This window comes from Sparassis crispa, assembly GCF_003851025.1.
Source record: "Sparassis crispa DNA, contig_000002F, whole genome shotgun sequence".
In the NCBI taxonomy this organism is placed as follows: domain Eukaryota; kingdom Fungi; phylum Basidiomycota; class Agaricomycetes; order Polyporales; family Sparassidaceae; genus Sparassis; species Sparassis crispa.
Genome location: NW_020939749.1, coordinates 3,234,758 through 3,262,058, shown reverse-complemented (window position 1 = coordinate 3,262,058; position 27,301 = coordinate 3,234,758). Strand labels below are relative to the sequence as shown.

The 27,301-nt window shown below is 52.8% G+C and overlaps 14 protein-coding genes across 14 annotated transcripts; 3 read left to right on the top strand and 11 right to left on the bottom strand.

Annotated features, from left to right (window-relative positions):
• Window positions 1-179: 179 nt before the first annotated feature.
• Window positions 180-1,550, bottom strand: SCP_0311000 (hypothetical protein; the record flags this gene model as incomplete). The annotated part of the gene is made up of 5 exons (XM_027756485.1): window positions 180-233; window positions 289-824; window positions 888-1,271; window positions 1,376-1,460; window positions 1,524-1,550. 5 exons carry the CDS (start codon window positions 1,548-1,550, stop codon window positions 180-182), a joined length of 1,086 nt encoding a protein of 361 aa, XP_027612286.1.
• Window positions 1,551-2,266: 716 nt separating this feature from the next.
• On the top strand, window positions 2,267-3,671 carry SCP_0310990 (predicted protein; the record flags this gene model as incomplete). Its single annotated transcript, XM_027756484.1, has 6 exons — window positions 2,267-2,372; window positions 2,431-2,577; window positions 2,631-2,683; window positions 2,737-3,315; window positions 3,372-3,522; window positions 3,574-3,671. The coding sequence occupies 6 exons, from the start codon at window positions 2,267-2,269 to the stop codon at window positions 3,669-3,671; spliced, it is 1,134 nt and encodes a 377-aa protein (XP_027612285.1).
• A 339-nt stretch (window positions 3,672-4,010) lies between these two features.
• Window positions 4,011-5,588, bottom strand: SCP_0310980 (hypothetical protein; the record flags this gene model as incomplete). The annotated part of the gene is made up of 3 exons (XM_027756483.1): window positions 4,011-4,283; window positions 4,336-5,311; window positions 5,362-5,588. 3 exons carry the CDS (start codon window positions 5,586-5,588, stop codon window positions 4,011-4,013), a joined length of 1,476 nt encoding a protein of 491 aa, XP_027612284.1.
• Window positions 5,589-5,977: 389 nt separating this feature from the next.
• On the bottom strand, window positions 5,978-6,677 carry SCP_0310970 (hypothetical protein; the record flags this gene model as incomplete). The annotated part of the gene is made up of 2 exons (XM_027756482.1): window positions 5,978-6,580; window positions 6,642-6,677. The coding sequence occupies 2 exons, from the start codon at window positions 6,675-6,677 to the stop codon at window positions 5,978-5,980; spliced, it is 639 nt and encodes a 212-aa protein (XP_027612283.1).
• A 462-nt stretch (window positions 6,678-7,139) lies between these two features.
• Window positions 7,140-7,603, bottom strand: SCP_0310960 (hypothetical protein; the record flags this gene model as incomplete). Its single annotated transcript, XM_027756481.1, has 2 exons — window positions 7,140-7,405; window positions 7,459-7,603. 2 exons carry the CDS (start codon window positions 7,601-7,603, stop codon window positions 7,140-7,142), a joined length of 411 nt encoding a protein of 136 aa, XP_027612282.1.
• Window positions 7,604-8,333: 730 nt separating this feature from the next.
• On the bottom strand, window positions 8,334-9,761 carry SCP_0310950 (GPI mannosyltransferase 2; the record flags this gene model as incomplete). Its single annotated transcript, XM_027756480.1, has 3 exons — window positions 8,334-8,924; window positions 8,975-9,117; window positions 9,170-9,761. The coding sequence occupies 3 exons, from the start codon at window positions 9,759-9,761 to the stop codon at window positions 8,334-8,336; spliced, it is 1,326 nt and encodes a 441-aa protein (XP_027612281.1).
• Window positions 9,762-10,141: 380 nt separating this feature from the next.
• On the bottom strand, window positions 10,142-11,339 carry SCP_0310940 (hypothetical protein; the record flags this gene model as incomplete). Its single annotated transcript, XM_027756479.1, has 2 exons — window positions 10,142-11,217; window positions 11,264-11,339. 2 exons carry the CDS (start codon window positions 11,337-11,339, stop codon window positions 10,142-10,144), a joined length of 1,152 nt encoding a protein of 383 aa, XP_027612280.1.
• Window positions 11,340-11,945: 606 nt separating this feature from the next.
• SCP_0310930 (hypothetical protein) lies at window positions 11,946-12,709 on the bottom strand (the record flags this gene model as incomplete). Its single annotated transcript, XM_027756478.1, has 3 exons — window positions 11,946-12,143; window positions 12,200-12,385; window positions 12,449-12,709. 3 exons carry the CDS (start codon window positions 12,707-12,709, stop codon window positions 11,946-11,948), a joined length of 645 nt encoding a protein of 214 aa, XP_027612279.1.
• A 1,390-nt stretch (window positions 12,710-14,099) lies between these two features.
• On the bottom strand, window positions 14,100-14,813 carry SCP_0310920 (hypothetical protein; the record flags this gene model as incomplete). Its single annotated transcript, XM_027756477.1, has 3 exons — window positions 14,100-14,300; window positions 14,360-14,545; window positions 14,607-14,813. The coding sequence occupies 3 exons, from the start codon at window positions 14,811-14,813 to the stop codon at window positions 14,100-14,102; spliced, it is 594 nt and encodes a 197-aa protein (XP_027612278.1).
• A 1,698-nt stretch (window positions 14,814-16,511) lies between these two features.
• Window positions 16,512-17,095, bottom strand: SCP_0310910 (Conidiation-specific protein; the record flags this gene model as incomplete). Its single annotated transcript, XM_027756476.1, has 4 exons — window positions 16,512-16,582; window positions 16,638-16,778; window positions 16,835-17,023; window positions 17,080-17,095. The coding sequence occupies 4 exons, from the start codon at window positions 17,093-17,095 to the stop codon at window positions 16,512-16,514; spliced, it is 417 nt and encodes a 138-aa protein (XP_027612277.1).
• Window positions 17,096-17,727: 632 nt separating this feature from the next.
• On the bottom strand, window positions 17,728-18,081 carry SCP_0310900 (predicted protein; the record flags this gene model as incomplete). Its single annotated transcript, XM_027756475.1, has 1 exon — window positions 17,728-18,081. One exon carries the CDS (start codon window positions 18,079-18,081, stop codon window positions 17,728-17,730), a length of 354 nt encoding a protein of 117 aa, XP_027612276.1.
• Window positions 18,082-19,838: 1,757 nt separating this feature from the next.
• SCP_0310890 (3-hydroxybenzoate 6-hydroxylase 1) lies at window positions 19,839-21,712 on the top strand (the record flags this gene model as incomplete). The annotated part of the gene is made up of 11 exons (XM_027756474.1): window positions 19,839-19,841; window positions 19,896-20,027; window positions 20,081-20,201; window positions 20,261-20,343; window positions 20,404-20,642; window positions 20,697-20,751; window positions 20,813-20,866; window positions 20,921-21,033; window positions 21,087-21,216; window positions 21,266-21,526; window positions 21,578-21,712. The coding sequence occupies 11 exons, from the start codon at window positions 19,839-19,841 to the stop codon at window positions 21,710-21,712; spliced, it is 1,326 nt and encodes a 441-aa protein (XP_027612275.1).
• A 1,406-nt stretch (window positions 21,713-23,118) lies between these two features.
• SCP_0310880 (FAD/NAD(P)-binding domain-containing protein) lies at window positions 23,119-25,065 on the top strand (the record flags this gene model as incomplete). Its single annotated transcript, XM_027756473.1, has 11 exons — window positions 23,119-23,148; window positions 23,195-23,329; window positions 23,381-23,501; window positions 23,560-23,642; window positions 23,695-23,933; window positions 23,990-24,053; window positions 24,112-24,162; window positions 24,227-24,342; window positions 24,396-24,525; window positions 24,576-24,863; window positions 24,913-25,065. 11 exons carry the CDS (start codon window positions 23,119-23,121, stop codon window positions 25,063-25,065), a joined length of 1,410 nt encoding a protein of 469 aa, XP_027612274.1.
• Window positions 25,066-25,604: 539 nt separating this feature from the next.
• On the bottom strand, window positions 25,605-27,115 carry SCP_0310870 (tRNA N6-adenosine threonylcarbamoyltransferase, mitochondrial; the record flags this gene model as incomplete). The annotated part of the gene is made up of 7 exons (XM_027756472.1): window positions 25,605-25,759; window positions 25,815-25,891; window positions 25,944-26,494; window positions 26,542-26,630; window positions 26,675-26,756; window positions 26,816-26,876; window positions 26,934-27,115. The coding sequence occupies 7 exons, from the start codon at window positions 27,113-27,115 to the stop codon at window positions 25,605-25,607; spliced, it is 1,197 nt and encodes a 398-aa protein (XP_027612273.1).
• Window positions 27,116-27,301: the final 186 nt, after the last annotated feature.

The following is a 27,301-nucleotide window of genomic DNA, read 5'->3' as shown; positions in this document are numbered from 1 at the left end:
GTGGGCTGTCTTTAATGAAAGTGACGCCACAATGTTGCGGGAAACCTGCCCACCAATCGTCAAACTGAAAACACGCACTCTGGCTGTGCCATGCTACTTTAAGACTGTTCAATGAGTCTACATCAATAATCTAGGACGATGCTGTCTCCATCCCTAAGCTGTTAAATTAGGCTCGGTACCTAGATAATATCAGCAAGGAACTTCACGGTGACTTCCGGTTGATCCCAGTGGGGCTGAGTCAACGGTAAATGTCGTTGGACGATCCGAGGAAGCCAAGTATGCACTTACAAAATGATTTGCTCCCACCATCCGCTTGATCTCGACCTTTCGCCTGACATCTGACCACCTTTTGAGCATTCCCGCCAGTTCCCACGCAGCAAACGCCACTTCGTTCAAGCTCTGATCACACCACACTATCACGGTGCGCAGGTGTGGCCACCTTGTCGCGTCGCCGAGCGCGGCGCGCAGGTTCGTGGCAAACACTGTAGGCGCGATTTCAACAAGGTGTACATGCGAACGCGGTGCACCCGCGTAATCGGCGGTCCCCTCTATCTCGGCGCTGGACATGCGCGCGATCGTTGGCAGATGCTCCGGCGGTGGATCTGACAAGGGCGTCTGTGCGAGACCGGAGAAGAGCTCTTCGCGGGTGAGCAAAGAAAGCGATGAGAGCGAGGACAGGATTTGGGTCGAGTGAGCGAAGTAGCCAGAGACCCAATCTGCGAATTTTTCTGCCTTTTTCTCTGCAGGTATGGAATGATCACGCAGGGGGTTGTAGAGCTCCTCTAGGGAGGGATAGGCTATGCCGAACACTTGGAAGGGGGCATCTGGACAGACGGGGGAACGTTAAATACAATTCTCAACGACAACGGCAACGGTTCGGCACTCACCGAACAACACGAGAGTGCGTATGTACACGTTAAACAAATTCTGGTCTTCATCCGACAAATTGTCTAGATGTGCGAGCATCGAGAGCGGGAGCATATTTCCCGAGGACCACGCAAGAACAGATAAGCCCCCAACAGAGCGTTGGCTGACATGATCCGCAATGCACATCGGAGGAATAGAATGATTCTGTATGTACCACAAGAGAAACGCGGTGATTTCAAGCCCTCGATTTTGCACAAAAGTCGCTTGAGCAGTTTCATCCGTACCATGCAAAACATCAAGTTCTGCGGTAGAAAATGGTGTAGAGCCAGGATAATCGCGGAGAGTGACAAAGACCAGGCGCAAATTGTAGGCAGCAGCATAGGAAAACATACGTCGGAATATGGCTGTATGTGTACAGTCAGCCTACACGTTAGCGAGCTGACAAGCCGGGGACTGCAAAATCTTGGACGCCCAGCACTGGAAGTCTAACACGGGGGTTATCACGTACCGCCGTGGAAAATCGTGCCATGAATCAAAATTAGAGTTGCATAGTCTGCAGAGCCTGTCGGTGACCCGCTGTCTTCGTAGTACAGCTGTGTACCATGGTTATCAACTGGAGCGAGAGGCATGGTGAGTGACGACAAAGAATAAGACACACCGGCTTTTAATGGAATAGCGGTCATCTCTCAGGATCCCAGGTCATGAATTGCTGAATAAGGGAGAGAATAAACAAAACCAACCGTGCGATGGAAATTAGGATATACTGCTTGAGGCAGGGGCGGCCCTGTATGGTTCGCCTCGACTCGTTGACCCTGGAGGCAGAAACCACCCCTACAGTGTGCATCTTCATTCCTGCATTTTAGGAGTAAGGCATAGACTCGGATACCCTGGACTTGCACGTGGGAGTCGAAGACAAGTTGTGCGTTCCATGAGAGGATCGCAATCTCCGAATTTTAGTGCTAGTGACTTAGGTCTTAGTACCGATACTTACATCAAACGTTGCGTTCTCGAAGCGAGAGCCTATACCAAACCAGCTAGCACAGAATCACAGAATCATATCCTTCAGCTCACTTCGTATACAACCGTGCAAGTTAAGATAGTAGGATGTGACGAGCCGTGATGGGGGAGTCCGGGGAAGAACTTGTGTGTGACCGCCGTAATCATAGTATTCGAATACTCACGCCACCTTCGAAATGGCGACAAGGCGGAAGAAAAGCTGTTCAGTTGAGAGGTCCGTCGTCGCAGCTGTACAGATCCTCTCGAGCACCCGTCTTATCTGACTTTTGTGCTTCTTCCCCAGAAATCAAGAGCCAGTCCACGTACAAGTGGTTTATCTCTCCGAGCTATTTAAGGCTCGATGCCGAGATAACAATGAATGTGCGGTTCCGCTCCCACCGCCATGTCGCCCAGGACATCAATGCACGAAAAGCAGGCTCTCCTACCGTCGAAGCCAGCCATGGTGCACGGAAATGCCAAGTATACCCTTGTCATCCACGGCGGTGCAGGTGCGTGTCACGCGAGCAGACAAACGAAGGGATCTTAAGTTGTGAGTTATTCTCTTAGGCACAATGGAACGACATAGCTCAACGCCTGAGCTCCAGGTACAGTACAAAACCGCGTTGAGCAATGCACTGCTTGCAGGGTATGCGATCCTGAGCGCAGGTGGCGAGGCGATGGATGCTGCTGTAGCGGCGGTTTCTTCCATGGAAGGTATGCCTCAGCTGGCGCAAGATCTATATCGAAGCCGACCCTAAGCGGTGCAGATTGCCCGCTTTTTAATTCAGGAAAGGGGGCAGTATTTAACGTCGATGGCAAAGTGCGTCGTCACACTGAGACCAATGTATATGGCTCACTCTACTGCATTATCAGAACGAGCTCGAGGCCTCTATTATGCTTTCCACGCCGCCCTCAACCCACCCGTCTATCCCTCCCACGCGCCGCGGCGTCGGGCTCACGCTTCTCTCTCACACGCGTTACCCCTCCCAGCTCGCGCGTGCGCTCTACCTCGCGCCCGACGTTGCGCCGCACACGATGCTCTCCGGGACCACCACGGAGACGCTCGGCGAAAAGATGGGCGTGCAAATGGTCGACCCCAGCTACTTCTTTACGGAGCAGCGTTGGCGCGAGCACCGGCGCGGCCTCGGGCTCCCCGAGGAGCCGTTGCCGTACCCGAGCGAGGGCCCCGACGTGCCGCAGAACCTGGACCACCTCCCCACGGGGACGGTGGGCGCGGTCGCACTGGACGTGCGCGGCTGCATTGCTGCGGTGACTTCGACCGGTGGGCGCACGAACAAGCTTGTAGGGCGCGTTGGTGACACGCCGAGCATGGGTGCGGGGTTCTGGGCTGAGGGATGGCGCATTGAGGGCTGGGCACAGCGTGCGTGGAGGAAGGTTCAGGGCAAGGGCGCTACAGTGGCGCTCGGTGTGAGCGGGACGGGCGACGGTGATGTAAGTGTCTGCTAACGCCCTTTTGCTTTGAGTGGCTGCTTACGCTCGGTGCGCAGTATTTCATCCGCCTGGCGACTGCTTCGACTATTGGCCGACGTATGAGGTATCTCGGTGAGTCTCTTGAAACGGCGGCGTGCCATTGTGTAGAGGAGCTTCGGCGCGATGGTGGTGTGGGTGGCGTGATCTCTCTGGACAATGAAGGCAATGGTGAGTGTGTGATTAGAGCTGTGGTAATTGTGGACTAACAAGAGTTTACAGTCGCGATGCCATTGAATTGCTCGGGCATGTATAGAGGTGTCGTCAGAGAAGACGGTGCCCCAAAGACGGCTATCTTCGATGACGACGAACTGAGCTAGACAATACCTGGATGTCAATACCCGCCATACCAATGTAGAAGTATGCTCACATAGACGTGTATGCCAATTGCTTCAGGAAGAAATTATCCTCAGTGAGCATACATGTACTACAGGCTGCATGAACTGTCTGATAGCTCGAATTACAACCGCATTACCGACTCGCAGTCGATGCTGCTGTCTGCGAGCTGGACGAATTACGTATACATACAAGCATTAAACTGGATGTCGAACTAATCTCCCTGAAGGGTGAATCCTACACATATCAGACTCTCCATCATCGCAAGACATCGTCACCAGGTCAGGTTCAGATATACCGATCCACAGCGACACGGAAGCAGATTATGAGTGCGACGCATGCATGACTGCCGCCTGTAGCCGCCGTCGGAGACGCGACTTGTCTTCCTCCTCGGGGCCATGACGTTCGTCCTTGCTCTCAAGTTTCACTTCGTGCTCGGGTTCTGGCTTGACTACAGTCGGTGTCTTTGGCGATGCCACATCTGGGCGTGCCGTATGTGGGCTCTCTTCTATGCGGATTCCCAGTTCACCAGGCTCAGCCGGCTCCACAGTCTCGTAGAGTATGGCAATGCGGGTCCACCGTCTGTAGCGCGTATACTGCAAGAGCATCATTCAGTTATGCGCTAGATCGGGACCAAAGGACCCTTACCTTGCCCATGCCACCCTTGCCACTCCCGCTCTCCCACTTATTGTCCGCATACATCCACCCGTCTTCATCCGTCAGCGGCTCCTCCCCAGCTACCTCGTCCTGACCATCCCGCGGCACACCTTCCTTCTCCCTGAGCCGCTCTGGGCTTGATCCATTCGTGCTCCCCTCGCGCATCTTCCCCGCCGCGCGCAGGATTGCGGAAGTCGCGGTGCCCTCCTCCTTCTCCTTCGGGAGCGGCCGCTCGACGCGGGCAAGCGCGCCGCCCTCTGATCGCACCATCACGCGCCATTCTGCCTCCTCCCATCCCCATCGTGCTTTGCGCTTCACGCGCCCGCCACGCCCGTCGCTCATGTACACCGTTGTGGGCGCGGGTAGTGCGAAAGAGCTCGGGGGCGAGAGGGGCTGCTGCGACACTGAGCACCAGGAGGGACGCTCGCCGGGAAGCAGAGCGGCGGTCCAGTCCAGTCCCATCCACCAGCGCTGGTTTTCGTACACTGTGAAGAGGAAGCGGAGGATGTTCTCCGACTGGACCGCCTGCGAAGAGAGTGACTGCGCATTCAGCTGCGAATCGGGGGAAATGGTCTTCGCAGGGAGGGGCTGGCCTGAGAGGACGGACCAGACATAGTACGCGGACCATCGTACGTAGGCACTGCGCCACAGAGAGCGCCGGATTAGGGTGGCCCAGCGGGCGCGCCAGGTGAAGAGAACGGTGCCGCAGAGAGCAAAAAGGACGCGTAGGCGGACGAAATAAGTCAACAGTAGATATGGAACATATAGAATCCCGATGACACGTAGAAGCACCACGAGCGGTTGGGACGAGGGCGGCGGTATGGAAGGTAGGAGAGTGCGGATAGTTATGAGATCGGCGACAGCATTTTGGAGCGTCTCCTCTGAGACCAGAGGTGACTCATGGTATAACTTCTGCCTCCGTTGCCTGAGAACTAGGAGGAGTACAACAGCTACGGGAAATAGATATCTGTACAATGGTCAATACCGGCACGCGACCATCCCTAGCACACGACGTACCTCAAGACTGCCTGTGACAACAGACAAACAAACCAGAGAACAGCAAGAGCAAGCCAACTCTCTTCCCATGACGACTTCCAGCTAAGAATTTGGGCGAAGCGGAGGACTCTGGAGATAGACGGCGCGAGGCCGACGAGAACGACCGTGAGCGGTGAGGGAAGCGTATTCAAAAATTCGGTAAGCGGAGGCGCTGGCGCGCTCGAGGGAGATAGCGGGATTTTAAACATGGTCGTCACTGTTCAGAATGACGATGTAGCCAGGCGCATTGCTACGGTCGACGTCGTAGTAGACGTCCGAGCGGACGTGGACGGCGACCGTGACGACGAACGGACTTGTCAGGTATCACGAGCTTGGGGTAGGAGCTGATAAGATTAGATCCGTCGGTGCCGAGGAACTCCTCTGCTCTGAATCAAAAGGTGCTAGAGCTACTACAGACATCTTGATACATGAACGGGAAGAAAACATCTAAGTCAGAGTGTCCGAGGTATACGAGCGACTATGGCGGTCTAGTAAGCGTCACGACTATGCACTAGAGATGTTTTGAGTGCTAACGGAACCGAGACCATCTTTCAGTTCTTCAAGTACATCCTTCAGAAGCGGCCGGGCATCTGGATTATCATCCTGAAAACGTTGCGCCAATGCGAATAGATGCGTCTTTCGAGCGGGAGGAGCTTTGTGGCGAATAATAAGCGTATGCCTGAGCAGCTCTCCCACCTCCCACAGATCTGCAAGTTTGGGGGCTGTACGGCAAGTTGTCGTTCACTTCCGGCGCGACCCAATCCTCTGTGCCGCGGAAGCCTTCTACCTCGTCTTCTGGTCCTTGTATGCGACGAGCTAGACCATAGTCAATGATATAGACCCTGCCGGTATCGATGTCCACAACGAAGTTGGTGTCTTTGATGTCCAAGTGGGCAATGTTCTGTTCGTGGAGGAAGCTGACACCTTCGACAACTTGGATGAGGATCCGGATACATTCGTGAGGAGTTGTCCAGGCGGACAGCCGCGAAAGCGGAAGAAACCTGGGCATAATCAAGATGCACTTGTCCGCGTTGACGTTCAAAGATTCGAGCAGCGGGATCGTGTGATTGCGTGCGTCTGGCAGAAGAGCCGGAGAGTTCAAGTATTGGATGATAGTCAACTCCTTCCTGGTCTTCGAGACAACTTTCAAGACAAATTCTTCCTGCCGAGAGTCTTTGGCAGCATAGCCGATGTGCAGATACTAGTTCATACCATAATCAACTCGGGAGCAAATCGTAGCTCTAAAGTTGAAGAATACTTACGCGTTCATCCTGCGGCAGATTGCAGTAGCCGCCCATCTTGAATACTGACTGTGGTCCAGTACGTTCATCTCCTCGATTATGTTATACCCACGACTGAGGGACATCTTGCATTTGTTTTTCACCAACAAGCTGACCATCTGCGGTATTCCAGCCTTGCTGTCGTCGAACCCTCGCACGATTGTCGATGGCGACAGGTGTTTATAGTACTAAAAGAATGTGCACATACTTGTCGTAGCCTTCCAGGTCCATGAACACTGTATCAACGAGGACAGTAAAGTGACTCTTTGCGAAAGATGTTGACTTGTTCTTGACGACGCCTGCGTTGGGGGGCACCATCCAGCATGGCGGAGACGTATGTGCGGATCTCGGTCGCGCCTGCTTCACCTTCACCATCAACTTCTGCAAAATAGTGAGAGAACATTTCTCCCATATTCTGCTTCAGTATGCTGAGACCCTGCAAACGTCCACTCAGGATACCATGCGCAAAAATGACTACAATCAGAACAGGCTGAACCGACCTGCCTTAGCTTGTTTCGATACCGACCTTCTTCTCCGAAGCGCATTCGCAAAATCGACTATGAAGTTAGGAAATCGGTCAGCAGTAGGGGGAAAAGAAGGCTCCTGTTCAGCATCGAAGGCGAAGGATACGTGATTATCAAAGATGTTAAGGTCGGACCTTGCCCACCGACCATATCTGGCGATGAAGACCGTCATGTTACGAATCGATTGAATAGCGTCGCCTATCTTCGCGAATTCGGGGTGGACTGAAGCATGATAATAAGACAAGACCCAGTGCATTACACCCAAGTGCACCTACCTGGCTTGATCATAAATTTCACAATGATGTGAAGATGCATAGGAGGAGGGGAAAACGAGGAAAGAATTTGCGCAACTCTCAAAACTTGGAAGTTCGGATCCGTTTCGAGTGAATCGAGTCGCAACACGCAACCCCTGTACGACATCACTGAACCAGCCGCCCAGAGGGATAGGGATAGTAACCTTGCACACGCGGATGTACCGGGTCGAAATATCGTGGACAGAGTCGCATAACTCCTTGGTGATAGACACTTTCAGACTTTCCACGTTGCTGCTGTCTACGACACGAATCTGAAAGTGACTGGAAGGATATTCACCGTCCAGGTGGCAATTGAGGAGGAGTTCGCGGGACATGAGGTCGGTCTTGTCAGAGAACTGCTAAAGATACGCGTACTGCACATGAGCTAGATCTGAGCCGTAGAGTTGTAAAGGTTCGAATCGTGAGTATCGGGCTAGGACTCAGGAGTAGTTGGAGTAGGCACCATCGTCCAGTTGCGTGCACCGTGTACCTATCGCCTTTTCAAGAGGAATTACGGTTATGACATAGACACACAAAGCTGAAATTTATCCCTAATCGGCATGAGGTTTAAGTGCCTTTGACGCTGGGCAATTGCCATTGTCCTTGATAGTATAAAGGCTGTAATCGCTTGTCCGGCCCAGATCCATGCGGGCAACGTCCATGCCAATTTTCCACATGGTGGAAATTTACATACGGTGAAGTCGCCCACAGCCGCTGCACGGTAACGTCCCTTCCTCACCACAAATCAAGCGTACAGCCTGTGTGATCCGCTCGCCAGTGCAGCCAGCTAGTTACACACTGCTGGAACCAATCAAGGATTGCGTCGTCGCTACCATTGAGAGCACATGCCGTGCGGTTTACGCAGGTGGGAGGAATGCACCCCAGAGGACGAGCATTGTAGCGCCCCATACCACGCTCCAGCTGACCCAGCATGCGCCCCACCGAGGATGCTCGACGACGAGCCACGCTGCAGCCCAGTAAGTGAGCGGCATGGTGGCGGCAAACCGAAGCACAATTTGGGTGTGAGCTGTGAACAGGAGGGTAAGCGCAGTCAGAAGGGCGTGAATGGCGTGTGGTGCAAGCGAAGACGCGAGGAAGGGCGATGCAGGCAGGGATCTTCCGGACGGTCGTCCTAGCAGGAGTGAATGCAAGCGCGGAATGAGCGCGTGAAGAATGTAGAAGGTCGTGTATGAAAACAAAAGCGCGAGAATAGGTGCGGAAATGAGAAAGTTCGGCAGCTGTTGTGGAGTCCAGTAGCGTAGGAAGGCGACGTTCCAGTACTTCGCCTGCACATAGGAGTATATCAATGGGGGGACGCTAATGCACCAGGGGGCAGGTGTGGCGGAGCCTCCGCAAAATGCGCGGTAGGCGGTGTATTGATGAGAGACGAAGGGCATTACAGTGAGTGAGGTGAGCGCTACGGCGTAAGCCAGCTTCTTGAACGGTACCTGGAAAAGTGTGAAGAGGTGATATGAAGTATTGGCATATGAGAGCATACCTTTCGTGTAGTCAGAAACGGCTCAACAAGGACGCCCCAGAGGATGAAACCCGACAACAGAATACCATTCGATCGGAACATGCCTGCAAGCGCAAAAGTACACGCTGCAAAGAACCACTGGGATCTAGTGCAATATAGCATCCCTAGGCTCCACTCGATCAGACATCGAGGCAATGGACCGGTACAGGCACCCACCTCTGTAAGATAGATACGTAAAAAATGGCTCGCTGTATCCTGCAAGGCGGAGAGTGGCTGGACTACTTGGGAGCAGAGAGAGAAGAGCAGCAAGAAAGGCAAGCGACGGCGAGCGAAAATGGTGCAGAGTAAGACGATACAGCGTAGTCGTCGAACTGCACAAGCAAGCAGCAAGTGCACCACCAAGCAGGACATCCTCCCAGCCCGGAGTTTCTGGCGACGCGCTCCGGACTTCAAACAGACGGACCACACTTGCTGCGCCCCGCATGAGGAGGGGTGTTCCGGGGAAGAACGCCCATTCATACTCGTAGACATAGCCATGCTGTGCGATGTGTCCAAAATGGAAGGCATCCCAACGCAGTAACGGATGGCTTAGTGAATGCAGCAATGACGAACTCGAGGCTGGAAGAGCTGCGTGAGGTGACGAGTCGAAGAGAGGGAAGAGAGACGTGATATGGACGACTATTGCACAAAGAAACCATGTCAATACTGACAGTACACGCAGCACGTCCAGGTGATGCTTAGTATCATCCAGCTTGAACGATGGCAAGAGGTACTGAAACCACGACTTAGATGGCACTGCTAGTGGCATAGTGCACCGCTCGTGCTCTGTGAGTTGTCACCCTACTTCAGTTGGTGTGCATGAAAAGGTATCGCTGGCCGGACCACTGTGTAAAATTTGAACAAATTTACTGGGAACTCATCTCCCATAACGCACCTAACGGAGCCGCTGAAGCCCTAGTAGTGGTCGTCAGTGAGCGCGAAAGCGCCTAAATATCATGATTATGGGAAACAGAGATGAGATCTCAAGATTCTCATCAAATAAATTCTGAGGACAGGAAAGCTACGAAAACATGAAGACTGGTACTATTACAGTGATACAAGATTGTGAGGATTCGATGACAGACAGACACTTCCGTTATTCAGGATAGAGATAGTCCCCATCAAGAGTGCAAGCGGCGTGAAAGCCAGCTATGTCCTCGCGACGCACCGATTCCCATCCAGATCGTCGCTCAGCTCACCCTCCTCCCGCTCTTCTCCAATTTGGGTCGCCTTCGAGGCCTCTACAGTTTCTACTAGCGGCACTTTCATCTTCACATCCTGATCTTTCTCCTCCGATGTGCTCGCAGCGTAGGTGGTCTTGGTCGGCGGTGCGGCAGCCGCGGCTTGCTGCTCGTCCTCCTCCTCTTTCTTCTGCAGGCCATTATTTGCCTCCAAGGCTGCTTCCTGACTCGGTGTACGGTTCTCAGCCTTGCCACTGCGAGTAACTCTGGCATTCGCGGCAATCGAGACCGAGACGGAAGTAGTAGTGGTCTCGCTTGCACTTGAGTGTCTCCTCCGGTTCGCTGCCGCTCTGGGACGTCTGGAACGCGTGTTCCTCACCGGAGGAGCCTCTGCTTGTCCTTCTTCAGTCTCTGCACCCTCCATCGGGGGAGAAACTCCGGCAGAACTGCCTTCGGCATCCGCCGCGACCACCGCACCGTTCACAAGGGGCGATGTAACAGAGGGTGTCGCGTTGCCTGTGCCGCGTGGGTTGCGCGTGCGCTTGGCAGGAGGGGGGTACACACCATCCCCATCATCTACCTCCTTTCTCTTGCGCTTTCCGCCCGAGCCTCCGCCCCCACGCCTCTTGCGCGGGCTCCGCTCCCGAGGTACCGCCTGCTCTGCAGCGACGTTCTGGAGCGCGTTTGCTTGCGAAGTAACGGAATCGTTGTCGTCCCCTCCACCTTCACGGTCGCGCACCTTCGGAGCCGGTCGCCGCGTACGTGAGGACGCGCGCCGGCCCGCGTCGTTCGCTAGCTCGCCGTCGTCGATCGTGAGCGAGCTTGGGAGGCCAAATGCAGCCGGATCAAGTTCAGGGAGTGAGAGCGCGAGATGTCCCAAAGGGTGGTATAATGGGAGTGGAGGTCCTTTACGGAACCTCTTTGGGGAAGTTAAGGTTCTGGGAGGTCTGACCTGGACAGGTTGCGGGTTGATGATACTGTGTGAATACAGGGGCGGAGGTGGCATAGACTTCTGTTCAGATGGCCCGGAAGTGTGTATCGCTTCTATCAACGCGTTAGCAAGGCAGGATGACCGAGTCGTGCCACTTACGGTGGATGGGAAGATCTTGTACACTCGGTGACCTATAGGTGGTAGATGGTTTGCGACGGACGAGAGAAGTTGCCATGGATGTGTATGTGTATATAGAATAGGTATGTTACAGTTTATAGGAGAGGGTATGTGTTGTAGCAGGCGCTTGTTGTGCCTGTTCACCTGGGCGCGGTGAAGGTGATATCCGTCAGACTTGAGAGCTACCTCCGAACGTTAGATATGCGCACCTCGTTAAGCTGCCAAGTATCCGAAGAGTGTGTTTGGTTTACTTTGTGTTCTGACGCGTACTACGGTTCCGTACTAGTAGATGTAGCTCGAGCACCGCGCTCAAATGAACCGAACTTGTGACATTCGTTGTCAGCCTAAAGACAAGAAGAGCGAGAAATAAACAGGGCACACCACGAGCTGTGTCCGGTGGAGGTTGTGTATGAAGGACCGACTAGTGTGTTGGTGCGGTGGAAAGCCGGAGAGGAGGCCGTAGGAAGGCTCGACGCACTGGCACAAGCGCTCAACAATCACCACGTGGTTATCTTATCGATCTCGCCGCTTTGATCGACGCCACGAAGGCTCTCTTGCTTGAAGTGTTATCTGCGAGCGCGTACCTTTGAAGGTCGAAAGCTGTATATATACAAGCTATCAAAGAGGCCGTTCACAATGTAGACAATTCGGTCATGCTAATCTACTACGATTCCGACAGACCTTGTAATACCACGGTGACAGGGTAGCAAGTATCGTAGTTGTAGTATTTGCTGCCTCCTTCTGCACTATACACAATGTTATAGTATTCTGCACCGCTATCCGTAGTGAGGCACATAGAGAAGCTGCTCGGGTCGGCATTCACGGCGAGCACTGGGTACGGAACTTCGGATACAGCGTTGGGCTGACGTGACATCTTTAAGCATCCTGTGGGACAAAGAAATTCAACGGGATGCTTACCACAGCACAGTATATGGGAGCGCCAGGTTCGACCAAGTCAGGCTGCTCGCTCCACCCGAACAACACGACGGAGCCCGCATACACCCAGAAGTCGGACGCCGTCACACCGTTCAAGCCTGAGGGTATCAGAGTGCCGTTGATGAGAGAGAAACCTGGGAAGATGGTGTTCGGGTACGAAGCGTATGTCTGTGCACCAGCACAACAGTCAGTTATGCCAGATTTATTGCAAAGTGGGTTTGAGAGACACACCGTAAGCCCTCCGTTGGTCTCCACAACCGCACCGTTGTTATCCTCTTCCGAGAATGTCACCACAGTTAATGCTGCAGGGGCACCGCTGGACGACACGGCCCCGTTTGTGACGTTATAAATTGCGAGGGTGAAGTCGTATGCCGTCTCCAACGCCGCGCTGCCAAGGCCATCGCATGGGTAGTTGGTCTGACGCCCGAGGAGCGCGGGCGTGGAGAACACAGTAGTGGCGAACGCCAGAGGAATGATATGCTGGAACAACATCGTGTAAGGGTGAAATCGCTAAAGCGATATGTACTGGGACGTTGTCCTAGCCGCAGTCAGGACTGGAAAGTTTGGAGGCGGAACCACACCATACTTAAAAGGATCCGCTGGGGGTTCGGCGAGCACTCACAAGCCCGGCCGAAGCAGTAACAAGGTCGTCTCGACAATCATGACCAAGACAGACTCACCCAAAATTACGTGGTCAAGGTAACCTTGACATAGAGATATCTCACATAGATGTGAGTGGGACCCGAGTAGACCGAACAATCCAAAGATGCGATGGTCAAGACACACGATGATGATGCACGGCAATATTGAAGCCAGAACTGGATGAGTAAGGTTCGTGGGACGAGATCTGACCCCTGCCAGTGAGATATGTGGAGGGTCTAAGCTTCACGGCGTACACGAGCGCTCTTGGACAAAAAACGACGTTCGAGGCCCAAGACTTAAAATTTTGAAGCTGATGCGAAAGGCGAACCATCGGCCTTGACCTACTGACATCGGAAAACAAGGGAAGAGGCCGATGCGAGAGTCCCATACATCAAGGATGCAGTACCAGTCATCACCCGCAGCATCACAGTACTTGGACCAAGCCAATACTGGCAGAGTCCAGTATGGAAGAACCTGAGTCGTCCTAGGACCGAAAACTCCAACGGGAGATACGCGGTTGCAGAATTTCCGACCTCGGGTAAAACACCTCTGCATGGAACCCACGAAGACGTCGGAGCTGCCGCAGTACCGACCGGCTCTCAGTGATCTCGGAGAGAGACCCTCGGGCTGAGCACACAGCGGAATCAAAGCATCAAAGACCGTGAGCCATTCGGGTGATATGACAGATACCATGCAGGCCCCTTGAAGCCGAAATTGCGGATGCATCGTGTTTTGGGTTGATCCCAAGCGAACATAGAACAGCCGTCTTCCATAGTCGAAGAGACTCGACTCGAGCTTGCGCTGAGAGCTGGCGTTGGCTCAGCGTTGGCTGAGCGGCAAAGTAAAGACACGGATGTCACATGTCGCACGTTAAGCCCCATCACACTGCGTGTGTCAAGCGCGCCACTGTGACAAATGCTGAGACAGTAAGTACTATTGGTTTTCAGCAAGAGGAATGGAACAAAAGACCGGATATTATATTCAATTTGGCTCCCTTGTTGTTTCGATGGTGGAACGTTGTTCATGCAGACCTGAAGAAGGGTTTGACCACAGTTTGGCATATGATGCCTCGCACCTAGAAGAAGCAGAAGTCAAGGAATTTCGTGATTGATATTTGGCAAGTTAAAAGTGCAAATACATTATAAGCCGGGAAGATGGATCACAACACGAAACATGAAGTCCTTGAATGTTTTTGGCAAAATAGCGGACCAATGCCTTTGCAGTTTACCAATGTGGTACATCAGAACAAGCCAAGCAGATTGATAGAAACGGGGTAGCAGGTGCTGTAATCATAATGCTCGTTGCCCTCTTGCGCCTGGTACACTACATTGTAGTGCCCCGCGCCATTGTCATCAGTGAGACACAGCGAGAAGCCGTTCAGGTCACCGTTCACAGCGAGGACGGGGTAAGGGATGCCTCCACCGGCGGGATCGGTATTAGCCTGCCGCGTAGTAATTAACATCAGCGACAAAAATAGAGATAGCAAGTATGAATACTTACCATAGCACAGTATATTTGCGCACCAGGATCGACTTCCTCGGGAACCTGGGAGTACTTGAAGAGCAGTGCGGAGCCGGCATACACATCAAAGTTGGATGCAGTCAAACCGGTAGCACCAGTCGGAATCAGAGTGCCATTGATCATCGAGAAGTTCCGGAAGAGAGTCTGAGGGTACGAAGCGTACGGCTGCACGATATACATTAGATTCATTAGATTTTGTCGTTATGGAAATCCGGTGAATGCTTACTGTGAGTGCCCCGATGGTTACCGGGGGCGATTCCTCGAAAGTCACCATTGTGAGCCTTGCCGGGGTGTCGCCGGGTGACGCAATACCGTCCGTGAGGTTGTACGTCGCAAGAGTGAAGTTGTATGCGATATCGAATGCGGCGAACCCGAGACCAACGCACGGACCACTGGAGGTCTGATGCTCATTGAGGACAGGCAACGAAAGCATAGTGCAGGTCAGAGAAAGAGATAAGAGTAATTGGAACAACATCGTGGCAGATGAACAAACGGTGGAAGCTCAGATGCACTGTACAAGGGGGGGGGAGACTGCTGGCAGAAGCAATTATGCTGTGGAGATGGATCCGTACTCCTCTTATAATGGCCATATGGCGGTCCGGTAAGCTTTTGCGCTTCCGGCAGTTGCGAACGCAGAAGCATGTACATCCATCCGATCGGCTGTCTGTCATCGTCTGCAGCAGTATTTACCGCATCGATGACTCGTGAGATGAGGCACGTTGAGCGCAAGCAGAATGAAGTCGTTTGATGAGTATCCCTAGCAAATCCAAGTATCCTGGTGCGGCATGGCATTCATAGAGTGGATTGTTTGTTACGAGAGCGCTCTAACATTGCGTAGTGCAACCCTGATGAGTTCGGAAACAACCTGAGCATACAGCGGGACCAAGACACCGGGCAACAGAAATCATGTGTACGTCCGCTGCCAGAGAGAGTTCATCCGGAGGACGGTCGGAAATGTCAAAAGCGGACGTTTCAAGCAGACACAGAATGTCCTAGTCATAACTTCGTCACGCTATTGTGACAGGTCGCGGAAGCGCCGTGTACGGGTTCGTCACGAATGCGTCGAGGAGCTCTGCGATCTTTTATGGACCACAGTAGCCGGTGCGTGTCCTACAATTATTGTATCTTGATATTTCACGAGTGCGCACAGAGCTTTCGAAGCAGCGACCTTTTTGAGGCAGTTACTTTCCGCCTCCGAGGTCAGCTTCGTGCGCGCCGAACACTCAGACTCAGACGGATTGCGACAAGGGAGGTCCAGGTCTTGATAATTGTGCTGCTGCGGTTATTTCCTTTTCATGTTTACATCAGATCACAGAGTTTTCTGCGGCTCACCGAATGCGTTCAGCAGAACAATTCGATCTTTGTTCGAGTCACCAGGACAAGGATGTAGGGTGTAGAACATAGAACATGTTTTCCGGCGGGTTCCCTGAAAAAACACTGTCAGAACCGATCCTGGTCTCGCACCGTTGGTATGTGTTTTTTCACCACCCAGAATTCTGGGATTACGTCTTCTCGCATTACCGCCCAGTCAAATCGATCGGGTGCAAAGAAATACGTTCGTCTGGTACTGCCTGCGTGGGTCTTTGCCTCAGGCCCGGATCCTGCAAATGATCTGCGGTGGAGGGACCTAGGACCTGAAGCGAGTTTTCGCTACATCCTGGTTAGAATTTGCTGAGATGCAAGGTTTGGTTCCGATAGACTTTTTTGCTCCAGAGACCATGAGCGGGATTCCAGTATGTGCTGCCTCCATGAGGCGTGACAACCCGAGGACGTTGGCACACCTTTCGAATGATTGGGATATGCATCGTATGGTTTGACAGTCAGTCGTCCCTTCTGGCGCATTGTGTTGCGGAATATTCACTGGCTCTTCAGGTTTCGCAGACTATTCGGCAGACCAAGGCTATTAAAGTGGCCGCATGAAAAGTTCTCTTGCGACGAAAGCAGGTCTGCTTTACCCTTTCGAATCAGTGATGATCAGGACAAATTACTGACGATCGCGCATCGAACCTCAAAACTCAAAACTTCAATGATCCGAGCAGAAATTAGCTAAACATAACATACAAGACCTATGATACACCAGATATAGTACACAGTCGGTTCGTTCTTCTTGTCGCCTTCGCGGGGGTCAAAATTAGAATTGAACATAATGGTCCTTCAAATACTGCCTTGCATGCTCCTTGGCTGATTCGGATACGCGAGGGTCTGCAACGACTACAAGTCAGACGACTTGGACAGAGACCAAAACGCAGACACTCACTCTGTAGGGCAGCCTTGTAGCCAGCGATGACGCGGATATGATGCTCTTCGTCGGAGACGCCAGCTTGCTTCTCGACAGTGTAGCCAGCAGCCTCGAGGGCTTCGCGCGCGTGCTGCTTCGCTTGGTCTGAAGCGCGCTCGTCTGAAAATGGACTGAGCTGAGGTAATAGCGACGCAATGTACGGAAACGAAACATACTGTGCAGTGTCGCTTTGTAGCCACCGAGGACGCGGTTCCGCTCCTGGCCGACGCCGGTGGTACCTGCAACTTCATGGGGGGCATTCATGTCGTGCAGGCGCTCTGCAGCGCGGTCCTTAGCCTCTTCCGAGACGTTCGGATTATGCATCGCTGCCTTCAATCCCGCTGCGATACGATCTGGGTCCTTCTCTATAGATCCCGCGCTTATAAATCGTGTTAGTAAAATTACAGAACAATAAGCATACCTGTGTGGGACGCCATTCTGATGGATACTGGTTGGTGTGGGTTGGTAGAGTTGAGCACTGGGAGTTAGGAGTTGGGGAGTAGGGAGTCGAAGGGCCAATACCCTTTTCTTATAAGCTGCGCCGCCCACCACAGCGACGCGGACACATGACATGGATCCGTGGAGTCGATACGCTGGCGCGACGCGTCGAGCCACGCATGACGTCAATGCTTGGCAGCGACTCGACGGAAGTTTTCCTCAATAGGAGAGGTCGGCGGCGGGACGGCGCTTCGACTTTGCAGTGAGTCACTGTAGAATTATGGTTCGAGCGCGCAAGGTGCAAGGTGAGCACCGAAACGACAGACCCTTCCGCGATGAACACATGGAAAAGGTTATGCAGTCCGTCCAAGAAAGACATGGGTCCGTACCTCAATGTAAAAAATTGCCATGATGCATTGCAGAACCAGTCCAGTCACGACTCGCATGATCATGAAGTTCCGTGGCTGGGAAAAAATGACCCACGCGACTATATCGTGTGTCAGGATACCTTCAGTCGCGGTGATGCAGCGTCACGACTACGTAGACAAAAATCGGTTTTGTCATGAGAAAAACTGTTCGACGTTAGTCAGAGCATGATAGTCTACGCACAAAATAGTCTAATACGCACAGTCTACTTTGCCACGTAATGTGTGATGGACCGCCCCGTCGGATCCAATCCCTGCAAGACGTCCTCCAGCTTGCTCCTGACATCCTCCACCCTGCTTCCCTGCTTCTCCACTTTCCCTCGGTTCAGCAGCCGGAGGACCATCCGCGCTTCCTGTGCGAACTCGTACGATCGCTTCACCGCATCGTTCACGCTGCCGCTCGCTGCATCGGAGTCGGGGATAGCTGCGTCCCCTCCAGCCAAGGCACTGGTCATAGCAGATGGCGGCAGAACTGTCGACAAATCGAGGTCGGAAGCACGGAGTAAGGCAAGATCGCGTAGCGTGTCGCTCAGAGGTAGCGGGTTTGGCTTGGGGGCCATCTCTGTAATCAATGAAGTAGCAGATACTCCGAGGCAGTCGGAGGAGCTGAATATTACGTACATCTCTTTGCATAATTGCGTGAAACTCGCGCGTCTATTTGGCCCGCGCAAACAAACCTATATCAGGTAGGTGGAGAGGTTGCCGGCCGAGCGGGGTTCGGGGCTCTCCTCTATGAGCCGGGTCTGGCGTTCCCGACGCCTTTCAGAGCTTCCGATAATATTTCTTTCTCCCGGTTGGTTCCTACTGTGAGGTTCTGGTATCGAGAACGAAGATGTTCTTAGGTTCTCTAGAATGGTAGTAGAAGTCGATCACGAGCTTCCGTTTAAGGCTTTGTTTGTCCCGCCAACGCGATTTGTTTACTATGTTTACTATATGATATCCGCCTTCGCCCCAGTGGGCTTAGGACATGTACTAGACAGGCCTCGACGAACCCAATAAGTAAGACGTATGAATTTGTTTTGGTGAGCTTCACGCAATTATGCAAAGCGCTGTAAGCTAATTCCCTTTTTTCTCTTCTGAACCTACCCCAACTTACTCCACGGGTCCCCTCGTTCTCCGTGATTTCGTGTGTACAAACAGACTTCTCTCAGCGACAATTGTCTTGTGCAAACCTTGTGCTTCGTTCAGCCCGCAAGCGCTTCACAAATTTGTAAGGTATGATGACAAGATGCAGGAAGTTCGGCCCATCATCATGCGTGCCCGAGTCCTTGAGAGCTAGCTGCTTAAAGCCTGCTTTATTCTTTCTGGGTTGTTCCCAGGTGAGGTGGCAGGGTCAGCCCTGGGGCGAAGGAACAACGTTTATCACTTCGACCTGTTCAACCAAACGTTAGTGCATCGGGTGTGCATCGGCTCACTTGCTGAGCGAATTGGCAACTTCACTGAGGCCACCTGTCTGCTCACATCAGTCACATGCACCCAACATGCACCAGCGGACTTTGACACCATCAGCAGGCAGTGAACTATGTCTAATTCTGCCACCATGATTCGCGGGAGGCGTGAGACACCGTGTTTAGCCTCCCTAGCCATGGTGAGTACCCATACTTTGCCCGTTTTGTGCTGATATGGACGCGTTCAAAATGTCACCCCAACCACCCTACGAAGGGTTTGGACATCCGCTTCGGAATTGAATGCTGGGTGATCTGGGACCCATTCGCGTATCTGATCTGATCTGCTCATTGGGTTCTGAAGTGGGTATTCGCATCCCTTATTAGGAGAAGCATTTTACAACGGAGTCCGAAATTTACTAGGCGTTGTACTTACTGGGAAGCGGCGGAGCGTCGGCGGGTGTTGGCGACAACATTGTCAGATACACTTAGTGGAAGAGAAGATGAGATCTGCATTGAGTCCAAGCGGTACGATCGAATCGACGAGTACTGACTTGCAAGTTTTGGCAGGCACTGACTCGTTCTCTCCGTCCACCAGTTGCCACCCAGCCTCTGTTTTGCAGCGCGCCTGGATTTAAAAACTCGTGCGAAGATATGGCCGAAGTGTGGTCACTCTTCATTCTTGAATATTGTCATTACTGCTCAGCACATGTGTCCCAACGTTTACGTACAATGTTATTCAGTACCGTACTGCCACTCGCATTTAGATAAGCCAATTCAGGGAGATATAGATCGCACCTCGCTAAATTTCATCGTGGAGGTGGCGGTGATTCCCGCTTGCGTGGAAGGATGTGTGGAACGTTCCGCTCCTTAAATCAACACACGACTCAGAGTTTGGTGATACCCTCCTGTTCATCTTACTTCTGCATACCATGGTGCGTCCTTCCTTGCTCCGTTTGCGTTAAAATGGCACACTCACACGGCTACAGAGCGCTTCTGATCTTCTTGCTATTGAATTTGTAGTTGTTGGCGGAGGTATTGCTGGCCTTTGCTCTGCGATCGGGCTCAGCCGTGCTGGCCATCGCGTAACGCTGTTGGAACAACAGGCTACCAAAGAGCAGGTAAGGAAGGTTAACACCTCTACCTGGCACTGCGCTCAAACGTTTGTATCCAGACACCACTTTCAGGGGGATGTCGAGTCCCTACTAACCTCACTAAGATTTTCTTCCGATGGGGAATGGGAAAGCGCTTGATGGAAGCTGGCCTCGTGGTGAGAGGAGCAGAGTTCGTGTCCTGTGCGTAGTCAATTTTTCTGCTCTCAGTTGTGCTTACATCTTGTCTTTCACTGCCCTAGATGAGACGGGTGGGTTCCAGGGAGGGCACGTGCTGGAAGAGGAAGTAGTGGAACAGCTTGGCGGCGAATTCATCTGTATGCATGTGCGTCCTTCTCCCCTACACACCCAACCCACACGTAACCTCGTTCTGTTGTGCGCCCAGTTTGGCGATTTGCGGAGAATACTATTCGAGGCTGCGGAAGAAAATGGTGTTACCATCAAGCTGAATACGAAAGTGCTCTCGATCAATGCTCATCCGGAGAGGCCGTCGGTAACTCTCGCGTCTGGAGAAGTTTTGGAGGCCGATGCGATCATTGGAGCGGATGGTGCCTCGGGTCTCTGCCGTTCGGTCATCCTCGGCGATAGAGACCACGAGGAATATTTGGGGAGAATGATGTACAAGTGGGTAGCTGTTCAACCTGTTGCGGGAAAATCGCTGACTGTTGTCTTCCGAAGCTCCGTGATCCCAATATCGCAAATGGACGATGAAACACGAGAACTCACACGGAAGGTTGGTTGGACGAACATTCTCAGTCGATCTCAGAATCTTACCACTTTCCTGTACATTGTAGATCCAGATGACTGCATGGTGGGGTACAGATCGTGGTGCGATGGGTTTCCCGATCGTAAGTGTCCTTCAGGTTTCGTTAAAGATCGGAGATCAATGCAAAGAATATTAGGGTCAAAATCTTTACTCTCTTCACGTATGGGCTCCCGGGGAGCCAAATGCAAGTGAGAGAGTGGAAGTAGGAGTCGAAAGGCTAGAGAGTGCACTGGAGGGTTGCGTACCAGGGTTCGACCTTACCTGTTCACACGACATATGCCCATCTCACGAGATTGGTGCAGGTTGCTCCGGCTAGCAAAGTTGGCGATGAAGGTGGTTCGTATACCCATGACAGAACGACCTCACCTAGATGAGTGGATAGACCCGCAAGGTCGGCTGTTAGTCCTCGGTGAGGGTGCACATCATCTCCTCGTGAGTTATTGACTCTTTGCACTTGAGACTAGCTACTCATCCCGTTCAGGCAGGATCGTTATACACGCTAGTCGTGGCAGCGTGTGACGGAATGGCGCTGGGCCGCTTGTTTCAGCATCTAACTCGCAGAGATCAGATTACGACTTTCCTCTCCGCGGTACAGGAGGTCCGTCAACAACGCCTAAAGGACGTCATGCAGATCGCTAGTACAAATCCCTTTGCCCTCACAATGCCAGAGGTGAAACCCAAGTCCAAGGATGAGACTGAGACGGAGGAGCCCCCTGCAGACAAATGGGTGCTACTGCAGGAGGTGTGTACTGTTTCTGTACATGCCATGGTATCCGACTGAGTTATCGGACAGGCTTTTTTGAATATCCACGGCTTTGATCCTGAAGATGAGGTGGAAAACTGGTGGGTGAAGTGGGGTTTACCCCTGGAGCGTGCTTCCAGAGTCGTCTCGTCCGACACCGCAGTGAGTTCGTCAAGGCAGCCTTGAATCTCCTCATTTGAAGTAGTCGTGCACCCACCTAGCTCAACATCTCAAAGATTTCAAGAGATATTATTACCACGTAAGTGGCTTTGGATGGTGGTTTGTCCTGTCTATTCAAGTTACATTCATGTATGTACTATCTATGGTCAATCGTGTGTCGATGTTATTGTCTAGAAGTATTTCCTGCAAGGGCGGTCAGATACTTGCACACAGCTGCAGCCGAGGTAGGGACTACAGCAAATTGGGATCCTCGCTGCCAGTCTCTTATGTTGTCTCTAAGCCCACGGGACGTACCCTCAGACGTAAGAGAGCGAGGGGAGTGTGTTGACCGACAATCAGGAACGCCAGTTTTCTCAGGCTGGCAATACAAGTACTGCCAATGTACTACACCTTCAACTTTTGCAATGTGGATTCTCACCCAGCAGAGATTGACACCTGCTTGTGGAGATATGTACCTTGGTCACCGTATTTCAATTTGACCCTTATGGCGGCTCGCAAAACGTGTGAACGGGTACTGCGTACTCTGTGTTAGCAGTGTTTGTTACGACCACTGTTAGTAGCACGAAAAAGTAGTGGTGTTGTCGTGGTGTTGGTCCTAGTACTTGTGCGAGGGTTGACGTTGGGGTGCAGAACTCGTACGTGCGTTACTGTCGCATTGAATTCGTCATCTGCCTTCGGGGGACTATGAACTACTAGTGACAATATATCGCCACCTGTCCTGCAAACTGAGGCCCTTGCGTTGGAATTGGACTCTCCGAGCAAGACGCGCCACCGTATGACGGCCATTCGAATTGTGCAAACAGCTGTAATATTGCAGCCTCCAGGCACTCATGATGACGGCGGTCTACTGTAGTATGCTCAAGAGTCAGAAGCAATATTGTTCACTGATCAGACCTCTGAGACAATCATATCACGGTTTGAAGCACAAAAGGGACGGTTCCTCGACACCGCACTGGTTGAACATACAGATTACTGGGCAGACCGATTTAAGTGTCAGAAAAGCCGATAAAGAATATATACGTATCGTCGACTCCGGATCCTGCCGACTACGAGAACGCCAGAGACAGATTAGGACGTCGAATCCTCGTGACGCCATCGATCCATAATCACGAGGAATTGTAATGACGAAAGTAGAGCTGAGGAAAGGGGGAGACAATTTTCCGCATCCGCACTGCCCAGCACAGGATATTCCGAGTCATCCCGCCGTTTCCCATGGTGGAGCGGATGAGCAAGATGTGGTTAAAGGCTCAAAAATTAGGTGAGCAGCTGAGATTGCGGGAGAGGGGCGTTAGGGCGTACCTTGCGTCTATTGATACCTATGGTTTCGATCATCCGAGGCGTTTTGGGGCTTATGGGTAGTGGAACACTCCTCCTGTACTTATACTAACCCGCGGGCGTGCTCTTGATTTTTCATGTCGGCTCCATCTCATGTCCTGACCATGGTGTGTTCTCCTCTTCTCTCTGCTCGATGTTCTAACACTGTTCCAGCATACCCCCCCTGACTTCTTGGCCATCGAGTTCGTTATTGTTGGAGGAAGTATTTCCGGCCTTACGACAGCCCTTGGACTCGCCCGAATCGGTCATCGGGTAACCCTAGTGAATGAGGGCGGTGACATGGAAGTGGTAAACGAATATATCTTCTCGGTAGTATTGGGCTGATATATTCGCGAGCAGACGGCACTTGCAGGGGGTTGCAAGGTACCGTTCAACAATTCCAAGGTTTACTACCGTTGGGGAATGGGGAAGCAGTTGAAGGAGTTCAGCGTTGCCTCCAGGCATTCAACCTTCATGAGCTGTGCGTGGTTGATTGTTACCCTTCGACAGACAACACTAAAACGCCCTTGTTTGGCTAGACGAGACGGGCCAGAACCTCCTCGGTGCACATCTGGAAAAGGAGATGGTGGAAGAGACTGGCGGCGAATTTCTCTCCATGCATGTGCGCGTGTGTCCACTTCATTCCCCGTACGAAAAGCCTGATCCCCTCCGAGTATGCGAATTTGCGAAAGTTGCTGGTCCATTTTGCGCGCCAGAACGGGGCCACCATCCGTTCTAACGCGAAAGTTGTGGAGATCACTGTTCGGAAGGAGAGGCCGTTTGTCAGGTTGATATCCGGAGAGGTCATCGAGGGCGATGTGGTCATTGGCGCGGATGGTACTTCGGGTCTGTCTCGCGCGATGATTATCGGTGACAAAGAGCACAAAGAATTCCTCAACAGGATGATGTTCAAGTACGTATATTCGCAGCAGTCAGATTCGCATAAAGTTCATGAACTGGTCTTCCAAGTGTTGTTATAGAGGAGGCAAAAATGCGTGAAGATCCTGACTTAGTAGACCTCTACGAGCAGGCAGTGAGTGACGACGATACCGGATCTGGCAGCACTCTACTAACCTGCATTCGTCGTTCAGTACCATACTGTGTGGGTAGGTGCGGACCACGGCGCGATGGGTTTTGCAATCGTATGTGTCCCGCATGTCTTCTGGCCGAATTGCGGGATGAGGTTGATCCGAGCAATGAAGTCAGGGCGAAAATCAATATTCCCTCCACCTATGGGCACCCGGAGAACCTGATTCGGACGCAACCATATCGGAAGTCGGACGAGCGAACCTGGAACGCGCACTGGTGGACTGTGAACCGCGGTGGGTCATCCGATACTATGCGACTCGTATTTCGGTCTGATATACTGGTCCAGGTTGATGAAGATTGCGAAAGCCGCCTCCGTCGTGATCTGTGTTCCGGTGGTCGAGCGACCACATCTTGAAAATTGGGTTCACCCAGATGGCCCTCTGCTGGTCATCGGGGAGGCTGCACACCCCATCCTGGTAAGTCACTATTGCGGCACAGTCCCTGACGCGCTGCTGACGTTGACCAGCCAGGGTCCCAGTACGCAATGACCCTCGCGACGGGCGATGGGTTCGTCCTAAGTCGGCTCTTCCGCAATTTATCGCGCAAGGACCAAATACCGGTCTTCCTCTCTGCACTGCAGGAGATACGTCAGAACCGCCTGAACAACGTGCTCAAGATCGCGAGCACGAACCCATTTGCGCTCTCAATGCCTCCAGGCGTTGAAGAGGCTCTGCACCAGAAGCAGTTGTCCAAGGACAAGGCGGATTCATTGTTGACGCGAGCACGGGAGGACAAGTACACTGTGATGCAGGAGGTCGGTCGTGTATTCTCAGCTTCGATCTCCTTTACTGATCTCTCCGCAGGCCATGGAGTCGATTTACGGATATGATCCCGAGGACGACGCGGACACTTGGTGGGTGCAGTGGGGCATTATCCGAGAGCGCGGACCACGCAGGCTCTCGTACAGCATTCTGGTGAGCGAGTCGCAGCGGGAAGGCTCGCCCGAATCGGCGTAGTTCAGTTTTGTCTATTTGGTGCTTCAGAGGACCCTGTATCATCGTGCACTAGGTGGCGTTGCCACGTGCTTTACCTGACTGTATGATCCATAATTCATGTATTTTTATGCTGGACGCTTGCGACAGGTTGAGCTGTCGCCCTGCAAATAGCAGACATCAAAGCAAGGTTGGCCTACATCCAGTCATGCCGTGCTCAACGCGCACCACTCGCGATTCGCACGACAAGCGAAATAATGGTACGCGAGAGAAGCCTTGATCTCCCCGTCGTTGAGTAGGATCGCTATCTCCTATCTGCAGAAATAATCCTCCGAGGACTCCAGGTGGCAGCATAAAGTGTTGACACGGGCCTCCGCGATGATATCATAGTACGCCGAGGCGGCCTGCCCAGACTCACGCGTGCGCAATGACAACCCCAGATCTGCTGCTGGACACGGCGATAACTCAATTGTGCAGACTCTGCGCTGTGATTCGTCAGATTAAGCTAGCTTATAGGTGCCAAGCGGACATACGCCGAAAATACCATATTATACTTTTGTTTGCTACTTTGACTGTTGGTCGTTCGCTGTGCCAGGCGGAGACGCGGACATAGCCAACTCCTCGATAGGCCACTTCACCCGTAGCGCAACCGAATATGCGTCTGTATCGCCTGCGAGAAACCGGTCCATGGATGCCCAGGCAATCATTACTGCGTTGTCTGCACACCAAGCAGGTCAGCAATGCGAGTAGATATGCAAAAGTGCAGAACGCACCAGTGCACAGTGACGGTGGGGGAAACATCAGTGAGATAGGCACATCAGAGCTAGCGGCGTCCAAGCACATGCGCAATCTCCACATACAAATTAGAATGTGCAATGCGAAGAGATAGGGCAGCTACTGACCTTTCTCGCAGAAACGCATTGCTCGCGACACCCCCGCTCACGACGACGTGGCGTATATCCACACCCTGCCTTCGACACTGCTCAAGCCCTAGCGCGAGCTTGTCCTCGAGCTGGCCCACCGCTGCCTCCTGGAACGCACGTGCCAGTGCCAACCGGGTTGGCGCGCCCACCGTGCCACCGCGAGAGTGCAGGTACCGCTCCACCGTCGAGTGCAGGCCGGTGTATGAGAACGCCAGCCTGCCAGGCATAGGTCGCGGGATGTCCGGAATCGCCTCCCCAGCATCCGCGTCGGGATCCGGAGTTTCCAAGCAGAACTGTTCCAGAGCGGCCCCGGGCCCGAGCGCGGACCACTGCAGCTTAAGCATGCGCGAGACCTTGTCGAACGCGCGGCCGATGCTCTCGTCCAGCGCTGTCGCGAGGGTGTGGAACGTGGTCGGAGTTGTCGCGAGGAGCAGGAGCGTATGTCCGCCAGACACGAGGAGCGTGAGGAAGGGGTATTCTGGGAGTGACTCAAGGGGAGTCGTCAGGAAGGGCGTCAGGGCGTGTGCTTGCTGGGAGCTGTTAGGTAAGTTTTTGACGCGACGGAAGCCAGGCGCACCATATGATGAACTCCCACTAGCGGTTTGTTCAGTGCGGCAGCAAGGGTCTTAGCGGCATTGGAGCCGACGCTGAGACAACCACCGATACCTACAGTCCTTAGTCAAAGGGAGAATTGCAGAACGGGAGCGTACCGGGTCCGCGGGTGAAGGCAATGCCGTCCACGCCAGTGACTGCCATGTTTGCTTCCGCCAATGCTTGTTGTACCGCACCTGGCTGAAGGGAATCGTATGAGCATTCCAACACTTCTCTGTTGTAAGTCTGATGCCGTATACCATGTTCAATTGATGCGCCTCAATGGCAACATAGGGGTGTATCCCGCCATATGGTGCATGACTAGATGTTCAAGACTCAGTCCTAAACACCCTAACTCGCGATACTGGACGTGCTCACAAAGAATCCTGCCTCACAACCACATTAGAGAGAATCTGGCGGTCCGAGGTGACAATTGCGGCGCAAGTGTCATCGGCGGATGACTCTACGGCGAGAACGGTAAAATCCCTGCCTTCCTGGCGAGTATAGACACGGTGACTCGGGGCAAGGAGACGAAGACATCGTCGAGCTCTGCCAAACATCCGGAATTGGGGAGGAAAATCAGCATTTCCGAGATAACTCGGAATAAATTCCCTAAATATGCCTTTTTTGGAGTTACATTGCTCAGAGGCCATAATTGGCCGGAAACCCCCTTGAATGTCATCTCGGCCGGTCATCGTTTTCGTCATGGTCGACCGCGTATTTCTATCTCCCCTTGTTCGATACTG